This window comes from Lipophrys pholis, assembly GCF_963383615.2.
Source record: "Lipophrys pholis genome assembly, chromosome: 2".
NCBI classification, from domain to species: Eukaryota; Metazoa; Chordata; class Actinopteri; order Blenniiformes; family Blenniidae; genus Lipophrys; species Lipophrys pholis.
The window spans coordinates 21677133-21693562 of record NC_137636.1 but is presented as its reverse complement, the minus strand read 5'-3'; the positions used below and the strand labels follow the sequence as shown (position 1 = coordinate 21693562).

Here is a 16430-nt window from a genome sequence, read left to right as displayed (position 1 = left end):
TCAGAGGTCGCTCGCCTCGGCTCGCTCGTACAGCGCCCGCAGCTTCTCGAAGCGAGGCCCCCACTCCGCCAGAGTCTCCTCCCTCCTCACCTCCACGCCCCCGTCGCCGCCGCTCCCCCCCTCCAGCCCCGCGGAGCTAAAAGAGCTGAGGGAGCCGGCGGGCGAGCCCCCGCCCTCAGTGGAGAAGACCTGCAGGGAGTCGAAGGGGCCCGTGTCCGGGTGCTGGTCGGCGTCGCGGATGATCTCGCACAGGTAGCGGGCCAGGTCCTGGCTGGAGAATGACAGTGAGCGGCGCGCCAGCTGGGACGGGCGGGCCTGGCCCTGCGCCGGCAGCCTGGTGGGGGGAACGTCCCGCCGGACACCGCTCGTGGCAGTAGTGGCGGTGGTGGTGCATGAGGAAGAGGAGGAGGAGGAGGAAGTGGAGGCCACGGAGGGGGGCAGGGTGGTGGAGCTGGCAGTCCGACTCAAGGGGTCCAGCGGCTGGACGGAAGGGGGGACAGGGGGTGCCTGGTGCAGGAGGTGGTGGTGGTGGTGTGGGGGAGGAGGAGGGTGGTGCAGGGCTCTGGAGCGGCAGTACTGCACCGACTGGGCCGGACTCGGCTGCAGAGACTTCTGGAGCTCCGCCATATCGTAAGCATTCTAAACACACAGAGAGATTTACGTTAGTACAGAAACACCTTGGAGCCCCCCCCCACCCCTGACAGAACGTGGTTTCCTGTGGTTTCCTGTGGTTTCTACAGGAATGGACAGAACTTGTTGGGAGACTCCCAGGTTTTAGACCCTCATAGGTGAAGCAATAAAACACACACGGGACACATTATGAGCAAGATCTCTGTTAGCACGTCATAACCTCGACTGGAATTCAGCTTTTGTGCTCAAGCTACATTTAAACCCAGAACGCTCATTTGTGGTCTGTGTAAGTCACTATACTGTGCCGTATGCTGACATTGTGCAGGCAGTGTTGAGATTAGAAGATTCACCCAAAGTCTTCGGCTTCGTCTACGCAACAACGTTACAAGTGAAAAGGCTCCGATTTTGAGTTTTGGTTTCAGAAAGCAATGTCCATTTACATAAAAATGGCAGAAATGATCTAGTTTTCATGTTGGGCCACTAGTGGGCGCTGCTGTTTGTTTTTTGTAACGAAGCCACATACACATGCAGCGGAAAACAATACACAACAAACATTACCAATGGGAGTAAACAGACAGACGACCAAGTTGGATTGTTATGACAGCTATTAAACCACCAAGTCCCAGAAGAATATCCACTGGGAGTCATGACACTCTGGAGGAAAACATTTACTGAGCATGTGCACAACAACTAGTTATTACCAGCGTGGCGCACACGGCCAGTAGCAAAGTTTCTGCCATCTACACTGTGTCAGCGTGTTTTCGAATAATTGTGTTTTCAATTGTTCCGAGCACTGTTGTCATAAAGACGGAAGCCTAAAACGCAACAAAATCGTTTCGTTTTTACTTGAATATCATGTAAAAAGGGCCTTAGAAGCTCGCTAAACATGAAATCCAGGATTTTGGTCCCACAAGGGAAGCAAAACAACCACGCACACATCCAAACACCTTACACAAGCAGAATTCACACAAAAGAAATAAATAAAAAGAGCAGATGGAAAGTTGAAGTTAGTGGCAAAGCAGTGAAAAGAGGGAGAGATGAAAACAAACAGAAGGAGTAAAGCAAAGACAAAGACTGAATATTTGTCGAAGGGAGAGCGAGAGAAAGATGAGGCAGACAAAGAATGAAATATGACAGCGACGGAGCAGAAAAATGAAAAGAGAGCAGAAAAACAATCAGCTCTCCCCATTACATTTACTGTGAGTGCTCCACCTGTTTAAGCCTCCAATCTATCTCCATTTACCCACGGAGGAGGGTAATTCCTGAGCGTCTGCCAGTTTGTTCATGGGAGCAGAGCGACAGAGAATCTGTTTGTTTTCAGTAGCCGGACTGCGTTCCGGCTTCCTCACTGCTAATTCAATCCCACCAAAACTGTAACCAGGGCAGCAGAGTCAACAGAAAACCGTGGGAGGAGGTGGAGGAGCAGGAGGAGGAGGAGGACGAGGAGGAGGAGGAAGAAATGCTGCACATGTCAGAGGTGTGGGTCGCTTTGTTAAACTGATTACGTGACGAGTGGAAGGAGAGGTAATAATTGAGCCTCTTGAGAATCAGAGGCAGCCTTGCTCTGCAGGGGAGGAAAACTACACATGTTGTGTGTATGTGGTCATACAGCCCGGGAAGGTGTGGGGGGGTTGGGGGTTGTTAGTGCACTCCAGCAACGCAGCAGCAGCCACATGTGTTCGAGTATCAATCGGAGCCTGGATGTTATGCGAGCACTGTGGAGTGCTGGTGGGTTCCGCTGACCGGTGGAGAGACGAGATTAGGACTGTGCGTAGGCTTAATTAAAACGCTTGCACGCAGGACGACGGTCCAAGCTGAATCAACTCAAACTCCTCAGTGAAACCTCTGCCTCGCACCTCACTGTTAATCAATAAACGTGATAACATTCTGGAAAATCTCAATTCTCCAGAGGAAAACGTTCCAACATTATGGAAGCCACCGGTAGAACAGGGAAGCAGTGGAGACACGTCACAATGAAGGTTCAGTTGATTTGGTCCAAGCGATGCTAATTCTGTACCTTTGGTGGCGGTGGGATCTAGGGGCTTCATTTCAACTTATACTCTAAATGAACTGCAATACAAACAATAGAAGAATTCGGTTTAACAACAATTACAAGATGTTGGGTGGTTTTGAAAAGCAGGTACAGGTTCTCAATTTTTTAGCTGCTGCCAGGGCGTTAATGTTTTTATCTAGTTTGTTTCAGCAGAACCGGTTAAGCCCGGAATCACAGTCATCAAATCGTATTACACGGCCTTCAAGTGGTGTCCTTTTGAGTGATCCATCTGTCCGTGTAGACAAAACTTACTGGACACACACACACACACACACACACACACACACACACACACACACACACACACACACACACACACACACACACACACACACACACACACACACACACACACACACACACACACACACACGCGCACACACACACACACACACACGCGCACACACACACACACACACACACACACACACAAAAACATCTGGTATGCCGTTTTCTCACATTCAGCTGTTTATTTTAGGTTATTTTGACTAACCATAATAAAGGTATGATCTATCTTTATATATCTTCATCTATGAAACCAGATGATACTAATCAACTTGTCAAACGAGGAGCTTGTCTTCAGGCCTGGATGAGCTGCAATTTTCTGCTTCTGAACTCAGATCAAACATAAGTTATTATTTTTGGACCAAAACGTCAGAGAGAGAAATGATCTGAACATATAGTGGCACCGGATGGAAGGATAACACAGTCGCTACTCTTCAAACTACTCTTTAATAAAGCTCACAGTTTCTGTTGTTCATTTTCTAGTCAAGCTGCTGTAGGTTTGGACTGCTGGAGGATCTACACTGAGCTTCTTTTCTTTTTCACCCGCCGTGTGTCACTATTACGTTTCACTACCATTCTGCTGCTCTCCTGTAGTCTGTGCTCTCGCTCTTCTCTGGACCTTCAAGCAGGACCTCTGACGGTTTAACAGGAAGGAACAGCAGAAAGTCTCCTCCGCTAAGTCTGCTTCTGCAGCTTGCTCATGTGGAATTCTTGGTTTTTCTTTGACAAAGTGTCTTGAAATAACTGTGTTGTGTGTGGCGCTACAGAAATAAGATTGAATTGAATTCCTACAGGCTAGAATTGGATTCTCTTGTGTGCATCGGCCCATGTACCGTCTAACTTCCTTCGCTCGAAGGGTGCACTCTGCATGCGGGTGTGTGTTTTCGGGGGCGTACCTGGTCCTCCTCCCCTCCTCCCTCCTCGTCATAATTGAGGACGTTCTCGCGGATGTCCTCCCACCCATCATGGTGCGCCGACACGTGGTAGACGCCCTCCTTCAGCCCTTTGTAGGACCTCCATCGAGTGTAGAGAAAAATGCCCAGCAGCAGCACTGGAATGAAGACAGAGCGTGGAGAGAGGTTGATCAGGACATTGATTAGCAGCACAAGTTGAATGATTAAAATCCTCCAGGCCATTAAAGGTTTGTCTCCAGAGAGAGGAGCTCTTTGACGAGGCCGGCCTTGAACATCACCGCGAGAATATGTGATCAACGTCCCCGGAATCAACCGATAATGCTTTAGAATTCATGCTAACGAAGGTGTTGATGATATTTGACAGGATACATTCTATTTTTAAGGATTAAGGAACAGGTAACTTTTTGCTCACAGTCCACAAAACTGCAATGAACAAGGTTTGCATCCTCAAGAGTTTTACTAGAGCGGGAGCGAACTGACCACACACCATCATGATAATGATGGTTATAATGGCGGGCTGATGACATCATCGTTTCAGTGTTCATCTTGTCCGACCACACATCAAAGCGTTTTGAAATTTCTCCACTCCGGAACCCATTTTCAGGCTCCTAAAGCTCAGTGTGTGGCTGATCGGACAAAAACGATGATTCCATGAAAGGGCGTTGCCGTATGGACCATTCTGAAGGTGAAGGAGGGCCAACCTGATACAAGGAAGGAGTAGTTAGTAAAGTGGCCCATGTTTCGCTTCTGTTTTTATACAGGACATCCAGTGAGAGAACATGTTCAGTAAATGGGGACCACGGTGTATTTGTGTACTCACCTGAATCTAACAAAGTAGGACCAGCAAAGTTCATCTCTCTGATTATTACTATTAATTGATATTTCTATCTAATCTGAGATCCCCAGCTCAGAACGTGCTGACTGTATCACACGTTGAAGACTTGAGGTGACCAGACTCTTTGTTCTTCTCCCAGAGCAGATTTGAGTCCTGGGCTTCTTATCAGCTTCCAGATCATTCTTGACTAGATTTAAATACTCTGTTGGAAACATTTGATGGGGAACATCAAACAGATTACTCTGAACACAAATTTATATGCAGTTTCTTATGTTATTTGTTGTTTTTAATCTCTACATCTAACTAATCATCGGGTTGCTGTTTTCATGTTTTCTTGTCTCTGTAGCTTGTTTTTCTTTTTAAGATAATCTGCTGTTCAAGTAAAGTTTATTAAAAAGCGACATTTCCTCCCGGTAGTTTGCAGTAATTAAAGCAGGCTGACCGGAAGCCTTTGTAGATACAGGTGATCGCTCTGTGTCAGCACGCCTGACGTGAGTGAACAGGACCTTATCAGACTCCTGCAGAGCTCCGTTATGACACAGTGGTTTGGGTCAGCTACGTTAAAGCTGGCAGATATTAAAAACACTGACCTGGGCCCAGAGTTCAGGAATAATGACTTGGATTATAGCTGCTGTAGGCCGTTTACTACCACTTATGATAGCAGAACTCCACTCCACCCTCACCTTTGGTCAATAACCTACAATGGGTTTGAATGAGTCTTGAATGGAGTTTAAAAATCTCATCTTTTGCATTTGAGAACATCTTATTTTCTATAAGTCCCAAAAGCTAATAACAAAAGTGTCTTTCAATTTATTTGGGTAAATATATTCGGCTAAGGATTACCCAAAGTATTCTCTTGTCTCCAAATAACTGCAGAACTATGAAGAACTCAGTGAAGACGGTGCCAGAAAATCAAATATCTCAAAGATATGTCCATATCTAATATTTACTCAATTTACATCAACCAGTCTTCAATCAATTTGATGCAGCCTGCTTCCAATCACTAGTGATGAGCTGATCCCAGAATCCCAGAATATTGACATTCCCGATACCTTAGATGTCTGTGTTTGGATTGATTAATATTACATTTTAGTGACTAGTTTTATATAAACCATTTTTTTTTCTCTCATCAAAATAAAACTATTTAACTCCTATTTCTTTATGGTTGGTACAACCCCCTTCAGTGACCAGTGATCAGTGACGCTAACATAAACATACAAAAGCATTGCTCCACACGTGCAGGAGCTCAGAATCATCATGTCGGAGGCTGAGATGTGTTCACATGAGGGCTGACCACAGATGTTTAGAGCTGGACTGTTGGCCTCACTGTTGTTAACAGCTATACACACAGCCTAACGCTGCTGCGCTGAACTGTTTGCTTTGGCGCTGAGAACAGCTTTAATTTCAAATAAAATACCGTTTACACTTTTCTCCTGAGGTTAGGATTACCGTCAGTCATTACGCCTGCGTACAAAGTGTCAGTATCAGTGGCTTTCCTCTGTACTGGATCAGAAAGACGAGCTGTGGTATTACAATCATTACTAATTAGGGATGCACAGGTACGACAGAATCATGACAGAATCATCAAGGAAGGCTGAGATAATTCACACATAAAAACCCCAGTGTAAGAAGCAAACCTCCATCAATCTGCATGTGTCTTCCTCTGTTTTAAATGACTAATATTGGGGTAGAAGCGCTGAAGGTCAGGGGCCTGCTGAGGCCAGCCGAGCAGGGCGAAGGGAAGCAGCCCTGGGGAGAAGCAGGGATCGGAACATCAGGGTCCCACAGGCATCCACTCTTTCCTAACTCTGGAGCCTCTTCCACACACCCCCAACTCTTTCCTCCTCTCAGCAGCACTGTTTTCTCCTTCCAAACAAACAAACCAATCAAAATGGTTTTTTTTTTGCTTCCAAGAGATTTGCGAAGGAAGCAACTTGTAGAATCTGAAGAGCAACGTTAAGATAATACTTAATAATTTAGCACCAAATGTCATTAATATCCCAAATAACTTTGTGAGTCACAGTCGTTCGTTTGTTTCCCCCCCCCAAAAAAAGACTGTATATGAGAGAGCTGCATTTAATCACTCTAGAGAACAGCAGCAGTCACACAGCACAACTGATCTGAACTGGCAGTGGTATAAATACCAAATCCCATTAATCCGAGGTAAAAGACGTCAGCCATCTCAAACGAGGCGAGCACATCTTTCAAACACGCAGCCTCTGCTTTCTTTATTATCGGTCCATGTGTGGTTTGTTCCTGCGTCACCGCGGCCGGTCCGTCATGTAAGCACAGCGACAGAAGGCACTCAAACTCCCTGTGAATTGATAACGGTCCATTAAACAGCCCGCCCTCTGACAACTCTGGAAGAGTAAATTCACTCAGCCAGAAACCGGCAGCAGAACACGAGAGGAAAAAAAAAAAATGAAAAATCAATATTCATTTACTGTCAACTTGTCCCCCTCGCCACGACTCCGCAGCGTGGCACATTTAGAAAGTAGAATTGTTTCAAGAGATTCGCCGTTTGGTTTTCAGAGGCGAATGGGAGCGAGCTGAAGGAACAGAGTGACAGACTTGGGGTTTTCTTTGGCTGCAGACTCGTGTGGCCGGCTGCAAACACCCCAGAGACAACGAACCGGCAAAAGAAGGAGGTCACGGGTTCAGTCTGTCAATGGACCTCATTTACTGAGGAGAGCCACGAGCCTCTCAAACACATAACAAACACAAAAATCGAAGCAGCCCAGAGGATTTCCGAAACCAGTGGGAACATCAAGCTGGACGACTTTAAGTCTGGGTCCCATCTGATCCCAAAACTGCTGCGAGAAGGAAGCAACTGGCAAAAATTTGGCCTGATTTAGCTTACACGATGCATCGAGCCTCTAATCGTCTTGTAAACAAAATAGGAAGCGACATTGATTTCACTGCTGGGATTTGGAATAAACTGAAAAGAATCAAAAGCTTTTGAGAGGAAACCAAAAGTGCTGCCTGATTGCGCCACAGGCAGAATAATTGATAAACCCATAATGTCGTCTGCACTGAATTTCACAAATAACTTCTTTTGTAATCTTAGTCAAATGACTGAAAATGAGGAAGTGAATTATGGTTCTGTCACATACAAGCCAATTTGTAAATTTGGTTTAAAAAAATTAACAGGGCGAACGATACCAATTTTTAGTGATGCAGCTGCAGATTATTCAAAAGTAGCGTAGGTCATGTTTCTAACTACAAAAGAAAAGAAAATCCACTTCTGACCAGAATGATTAATAACTTATCAAGGTGCAGCACTTTACTTCTATTTTCAACGTCATTCATCTCATCTGTTTTGCACCATGTCTGTTAGGAGTGGAGATACAGTTTATTCATCACCCTGACCATCAGATAAATTGACCTGAAAAGGATATAAAAAAGCTCCATCCTTCTTGGCCACACTGAAATACACATTTTGCCAATCCAATTGAAGCGAATGAGAAATCAATTAAAAGTTGATTTCTGATGATTTTAACTGAGTTTAGATAACTTAACACTCACTCACTCACTCACTCACTCACTCACTCACTCACTCACTCACAATAATTAACTTATTGTTTTGCATTTTAACCTTGAGTTACTTGCTGATCCCAAGCACCGATACATCAATAGCCTTCTTTGTACTCCATAAGCTAACAATATGCACTTGATGGCCTAAAGATTAGAGAAGCAGATCTGGAGTTTGCAGGTTAAAATCCCGCCTGTCACCACCGTATCAGACCGATATCTGGTACTGGTACTGGTATCGGTGCATCCGTAGTTTAAGTATCTAGGCACAGCAATAATATGACAAACTATGTTTGTTTGTATTTGTCATGACTCTTATTGACATGGCGTGCTGTTTCTATAGAAATCCACGCCGTGTCTGTGAGTGACTGTGTGAAAGTTCAGGAATGCAGTTAGTATATAAAAATGATGCAATCACTATAATGTAGGTTGCATAAACTCCAATTTTTTTTTTTTCCCGACTGCACAAAAAACCTGAGAGTAATGCAAACAGAAGTCAAGAGATCTTGAGTACGAATGCACTGTATTGCATGAATGAATACGCTGTGCATTAGGGCTGATATGAAGGGCTGAAATCCAAACCCCGATATGCGCCAAAGCCAATACAACCGCAGACACCAACAGAGTGCTACTGTTTGGTTTATGGTGGTGGAGCCTGTATGTGTTTACTGCTGTGTGTGTGTGTGTGTGTGTGTGTGTGTGTGTGTGTGTGTAGAAGTGGCTGCAGTGAGCTCCGTGGGGAGGTGAGCACGGAAGCTGGAGGTCAGGGTGTACAAGATGAATCTGCTTTGTTCAAAAGCCCTCTCTGGAGGGCAAACAAAGAAATGGAGAATGATCGGTATTTCTGATGCTGTGTGTGTGTGTGTGTGTGTGTGTGTGTGTGTGTGTGTGTGTGTGTGTGTGTGTGTTAGAGAGAGAGAGTGAAGCGTTAGCCTGAAAAGAAAGATTATGTGTTTATTTGTTTACACTGCCTCCAAGGTCCTGTGCTGTCTTTGACCATCACTCCTATTTTTTTGGGATGTTGTTTAACTTTCTCGCTCTCTGCTCAACTCTTCCTCCCGCCTCCTTCTTCTCCTTCGCCTCCCTGCATCAGAGCTTCTTTAACTGTTTTCTTCTTCTGTTCACGGTAACAAAGTTACTTTCTATTGACTCCATTGGGCTTTAAAAGTAACCACTACGCTAGGTCAAGAAGCCATCCTGAATCTCCAGACTGGGACTATCTGCACCACACGAGATATACGTTATGCCTGGGTCCTGTCTACACGATGACAATTCCAGTGAAAACGCATCGTTTTTGTATTTATGTTTCAAAAAAGTTTTGCATTTACACAGCAACGTCACGTAACGTGTATGTTACTGTTTGGTGTGTCAAAATAAAAGCCTATTCTGATTCTTGCAGTTGGTTTGATGGGAAAAATCTCACTCTCTCTTCATAATCTTCTGCATTACTCACCACAATATATAACTGTCATTGGTGTCAACGTTGATGGTCTTGATATGCAATGCCCTGCCGACCCAGCTCTGGTGCTCACGGCACGTCACTGAGGAGCAGCGCTTCGGTCGTCTATTCAGGACTGAGCCCGAGCATTCTCAAAAAGTTCCACTTTGGGAGCTGTTTTCAAAAAGTCGCATTTTCAATGACTGCAAGCACCATTGCCGTGTAAACAGAATCATGTAAACAGGCCCTTATGCAGCTTTAGAAAAAAACACACCAAAAACAAAACCCAACCTGATGATTCGGTTTCGGAAATGTCAGAGCTGATCGAAATGCAGGACAAAACACTCCCCGACTGTCGCCTTGACTTTCGGTAACTACCGAAGGGAAATCGCAGCGTTGGACTGTTGGACTTCAGGACTCATCGGATGCACGCTGCGAATATCTGATGAGGTGGGAAATCCATTGTAACCTGAGCAAGCTCAGATGGTGCTGAATGAGTGTGTGAGGGTAATAGGATTTCCAGTCAGACGATCGATATCGGAGCTGCCCTGCAATGAGATCAGCGTCTATGAGTATATCAACACAAGTCAATAATACGGTATGGATTTCTACCTCATCAAACGATAAGTCTGTTTAAAGAAGCCATCGCTTTCTGCTGGCGTGACCTCACAGTTCTTGAATCCTCGTTCACTTTTTCTGTTATCTGAACCACTGAAACACAAACGCATTCTTCACAAACGCATTAATCAAATCTCTTGGACGGTCTTGTTTCAGTTGGTAAAAATCATTGTTGTCTGAACAAATGAACAACTAATGCATGCGTTTGCTACTTCAAGACTGGACCGTTAGAATTCTTTATTATCAGAGTCCCAGTAGGAGTTCGAAGTTGATTATAAGCGCAGCAGCAGGAGAACTGACAGGCACTCGAAACAGAGAAGCTGTGGCTCAGCTGGTTCTGACCCAATCCAAAGACAGGCCCAGATGCTGAACCCACAGGTCCTAATGCTGTCCTCACATGGCAGGGTGTGTGAGAACCCCAGGACTGAGAGGATGTCAAAGAGTTTGTGATCAAGTGAAGCTGTCCGTAAGCAGCAACGCAAGGAGGATTCATCCATTTACTGAAATCCATTGAGGAGATGAGATTACTCTAATATCGGGTTTTAGAATTGGATTTTCTTATAAGAAAACACACAGGCCCCATTGTATATTGAGGTCTGGATTATTCCGGGAGAATATTTCTGTGCTGTATTAAATTCAAAATCCGTAAAATTTTGAAGAAGAATGAGAGTTTTAGCCTTGAGTTCCAGACTGTTGAGCGCACCTGAAATGGGGGCATGAAGCTTGGTAACCCGGGAAAAATCCATAACTTAGCTTAAAATGCCCCTACTTCCTTATAGTGCCATTTTAGAACCATTTTCTCAATTACACTGCTACAGGTTTATGCAACCAAGAGTCCTTATTCAATATACTTAACCTTTCACATACACTTTATTTCAAAAAGTGTTTGCTCCGCTCTCCAAATCACTGAATTCAGGAGTTCCAATCACTTCCATGGCCACAATCAATCACCTCGGCATGCCGACTATTCCTACAAACATCAGTGAAAGAATGGGTCCATCTCAGGAGGTCAGTGAGTTCTAGAGTATTGCAGTGATAGGATGACACCAGTGCAAGAAGTCCAACCAACTCAGTGCTGTTGCTATCTGACAGGCTAGTTAGCATCGATAAGAGCTAACAGCTAACGTGCTAATGATGCTGACTCAGTTCTGCAAAGAAATGTGGCGATGGCGAAGTAATGCTCTCTACCGAGTGCCCATTCGAGTTTAGTTACAGTTTGTGCAAACTGTATTGATGTGTGACAGACTGCTTTTGAACTAAAATGTGTTTGACATGTCTGGGTTAACATTTATCATGGGCAGGGTGAATAATCACGAGTTTGGAACTTATCCCTTCAAGCATTGGGTAAAAGACTGGGTCCTCCTTACAAATGTCCCTACTTAATCCCAGTGCTAAAAGAGAGACAATCATACACAATATATGGGGCATTTTTGTTCAGATAATCTCAAACTCATGTCTATAGAAGGAGAAAACATGACAGAGTGAACATGTAAACTCCACACATGAAGGAATCTTAACCTGAATGAAATGAACCTCAAATCTAGAGTTCTTCATTAGTTTATCAACTCTTTTAGATACTTGGAAGAAGAGAGGGGGGATGATAACAGGGCATCACAAAAAACCCCATGGTCAGCATTATACAAAATAACCTTGTGAAACTAAATTGATGACCAAATACTCAAACTGAGTTGCATAATTCTGTATAATATCCATGATGTTTATGTATTAATTTATCTTCCTGCATGGATCGTATAATGATTGCTTTCCAACTCATAATATTAAACAAAGATAACCTTGGAAAGTTCTTCAACTTGGAGGGCCTGGTGAAACAGAATCAATTTAACAATTTATAAACTAACTGCTTAATTCATTAGGTAGAGAAGACTGTGAGAATACATTTATTATATCAGGCATTGACCAGTGATCTAAGGCAATCATTTATGGTTCAAGCTCCAAGGATTTTTAACTTTAGAGGAGCACAATGGCAGTGGTTTTAACTGGTCGAGATGATCACAGATTAATCACAGAGCACCTTCACAGTTGAACAATTTATATAATATATGTACAAGTTCTATATGAATAATATACATGACACAATGTTCCTCCACTTGGTACAAACTATTATAAAGAGTAGAGGAGATGTCTGTAATGGTTTTGACTGAATGGAATAGTTCTTTTCCTGTCTATTACACAGGCTGCTTAAGTAAATGCATTAAATCCACCTGTGGGCATATCGGTCTTAAATATGAAAAAAAAAAAAAAAAAAAGTTTAATTGCAATCTTGGAGCACTGCTCGCTTGATTAGTTTGTCAATCTTCTATAAGTACATAAGTGGGTCATATACCATATTCACACATTCAAGATGATACAAAAATTGACTGAGAAAAATCATCATGTAACTCTTTAGCTGTCAGAGAAAATACTTCTAAGATAAGTGGAATTACGGAAGATTTCAAAATTTTGATTTTTCCACCTCATTTTCTCTTAATTGAATAAAAGTTTGACAGTTCCATGACGTCACAAATTTGCAGTACATTTCATCGCAGCAGTTTTAATGGACCCACCTTTCTTCTCTCCTTCCCGTTTGATTGCCAGTCGACATGCAATGCTTTCAACTGGATCAGACCCCGACCATACATGCTCATGTAAGTGATGCAGAAAGGCTCGTCGTGTTTACTGCAGGGAAGTTTTCTTTGCTGGAACTTTTGGATGTGATCTGACGAGACACTTTAGTGTGGGTGGTGAGTTTTCTGAACTATATAAGAGAGACCACAAGTCTGAGAGTTTATCTGTCCTGTGGCTACATTTTGGTTCATGTTACTGTTTGGAATTAGTCACGAGCAAGTTTTCTTACTTAGGTTTTTATCTTTATGAGCTTTGTTCTTCATCGTTTGTTTATTTCCTACATTTGTACCCAAATATTAGTATTTTTTAGTTTCTTCATTCTTAAAAGTGGCTCATTACTTTAAAAAAAAAAAAACTTTATCAATGTTGAGAAGTAACTACACGAAAATGTTGAGAAGAGATTGAGTCGAGTATTTTTCCTGTGATCACAGTCTTTTAACCCACAGGTATAGAAACCAGGGATGTCAAACATAAGGTCCGGTCCGGCCCACTCAAGGTGAAATTGGATGCGGTGCATGTGAGGAGAAGAAGCTGTTTGCATATAGTAGTTGGACAGATGTAGAAACCCAAATAAGCAAATAGAATAAATGAGTTCACATCTCAGAGAAGCAAATCAATATTCAAGCAACATGATAAATTCAGAGGGCCGAGGCATTAATCATTAATATCGTCAAGAGAGAGCCAGTTGGACGTGGACAGGGTTTACTGCTGTGCTGACATTTTTGAACCCGAAACTTTGACTCTGAACTCACAACCTTGGAGGAGCACCCCGGGGAGAGTCACTGGGTCAGCGCTGCCAGTCCATCACTCCGATCAATGGGTGAAGAACTGAAACTTACAGACGAGGGGCTTCGGCTCTGCTGCATTAGAGCAAGAAATGATAAAGTAACGTCTGCTTAATGACCCCCTGCAGAGGGCTTTCTGTACCATCGCCCCCGAGTCACATCCAATCTGAAAGAATAATGCTCATTTTCATTAAAAAAGGCACAAATAATCCTTTGATAATATCAAATTTAGACTTTCCAAATCAAAGATTGACATCAGTATGTCCTGATACCTTTTTTGTGAGTTGTTTATTATCAGAAAATGTTTCAAGCACGCACACAAATGCATAAAACCCCCCAAAAAACCATACATGATTGTAATTATTTTCCTTACATTAACTAGATTTTGATATTTACTGATTAAATAAGGAGGTGGCAAAGTGAGGCAGGTCTGAACAAAGCTTTCTTTCAAAAACAACTTTTACAGAAGATGTGCTTTCCCCCCGTTTTCAAGGAGAGAGGGCTTTTCCAAAGAGTTCCACCTGGAGAGCTGCTTTTCAAAAAGTTGTGTTATGAGTGGCTCTGAGCACTGTTGTCATGAAAACAGACAAAATGCAACAAAAGTTTTCATTTTCAATTTGAAAACACTGTCGTGTAAAAGGGGTTTCAGAGTAGATTCCTCCGTTCTCTTTTCCATCCATCTTATGTTTGTAGACACTTTTATTGAACGTCCTCACTTTCCAGGCATAGGGGTGTAGTTCATGTATGTCAATGGGATAATTAGTTCTGCCAATCTGACATCGAAGTGCAATGGAAAAGCGAGAGATGAGGCAATCGGAGCATCTGCCTCAGTCTATGGAGCAATAAAAGCGTATCTCCTCCGTGAATGAGTGAAGGTAAGACGCACTGCAGTGAACACATCTGATCTGAGTGCTCACCCTGTGACAAGAGTGCAAGAAAAACAAAACGTAATTAAAAAAACAAAAAACCCTCACCTTCTAGAGACCTTCACCGTACATCCCATGCCTTTACCCACCCAGTGGACAGAACTCAAAATACATCCTCACTTTTCCATGAAATTATTTTACTGATGGAAACTGGGGATGCAACAATACCAATACCAGTATCGAGTATTGGGTCCGATACTGCACAAAGTACTCATACTCGCACTCATAGAACATCCCTGACACAATCTAGCGAGTAGTAAGTGACATCGTCCGACACGTTCCACAGCAATACAGATTGTTTGTGTATGGAGTATAAATGATGCTTAATGGTGTTTAATAAGAACTTGTATCAGTCGTCAACATCGGGTAAGTAGCTAAAGGTTAGTACTTGTACTTGTTCTGATCCTTTAAAAAAAAACCTGTTATCGGTGCATCCCTAGTTAGGACTTCCTTTTTGTCCACATTTTGATGTGGCGTCCAGTGAGGCAGCAATCTGTCCCACTGGCACTAGTGTACACCGCTGTAGTCCAACAGGTAATATATCAGGTTACATGCAACCCTACAAAACTTATAGCACACTTGTAAGTATCCGTATTTGTCACATTTCTGTGGTTCCATTGTTAGACTGGACAGATTTCAGGCTGGAGATTCAAATAAACTTGACTCTCCTCAACTTGCAAAACTGTGTTCTTAGAATTATTTGTATGGTTGTGTGTGACATTAGATCCGTAAGTATGTCTTTACTCACTAATTCAAAAATATAATTATCTGAAAAGGTGGAAGTAATGATTGTGGGAGTAGGAATGAGAGAAGATCACTAAATACATACACATTTGAATGTATGAATCAAGCATGAATGTCCGCTTTATGCAAAGTCAAAGATGAATCCTGTAACGGTCCAACTGATGTTGAGATCGTCTGACTAATGTGACTATAATTCCTGGAAAGACTAAACTCAGAGGGATTGATACACATGGGACCACGAATACCCGGGAGCAACATAATGGAAAACCATCAAATATGTCTCTGTGCCAGATGAAAGAGAATTAATCTTTTTACCAGCAGAATGTCTTTAATCTTCACTGATCACAACATTTCAAGTGTTTTCTTTGAGAGTTGCTGAGAGTTCCTTCTTTTGTTCTTGCTACTCAAACATTTGGAGTCTGCACAAGCAATATTTCATGAAGGCATTCGGGGAAAAAAAAAAAAAAGTCTCTGTTGCTGCTACTTAAATTTCAGAGTGAGGAACGCCTGACCGATCGAGCGCAGAATGCTCCACCGATTGAAATTACTACCAAAGCCCCTGGAGCATTGATCTCAATTTCTGCAGGTTTGGGTAAACACCACCTTATACGCCTACAAATCAAGTAATTAACACTTAAAACAGAACGGCGCCTCGGCAGGATCAAGGTTGGATGTCGCATTTAATATGAGCTTGGAGCCAAATTGGAAAGGGAGATATCCTGGGATGAAGGTGAGAAGAAGAGAAGGAGAAATGATCATTTGCACTGCGTGTGACTGGTCTGGAGGTGAGAAGGAGGTGCCATCAGAATCAACAATGAGACGGGCAGACATGGCCGGCAGTGCTGTGACACTGACACGATCAGCGTCATCCTCAGAACTACGCCGCTCACATGTCCTCCTCCTCCTCTCACCTGCTGCCTCTGCTTCGTAATCTATCCAGCTCCCTCCTGTTTTCATTTGGTGCCGCTCGGCATCCTGTTTTATTCCCAGCTCCTCTGATCCGTTCTCTTTTCTTGTACCCCGCGCCGTCTCATATTGCTCTTTAC

General features: G+C 43.3%; 1 protein-coding gene across 1 annotated transcript in view; it reads right to left on the bottom strand.

Annotated features, from left to right (window-relative positions):
- Positions 1 to 16430, bottom strand: part of LOC308106697 (neural-cadherin) — a gene marked incomplete at its 3' end in the record, with an annotated part of 401833 nt that continues 385403 nt past the window's right edge. The window contains 2 exon segments of the mRNA XM_080458585.1: positions 1 to 639; positions 3865 to 4019. Of these exon segments, the coding sequence (XP_080314711.1) occupies positions 1 to 639; positions 3865 to 4019 (794 nt within the window).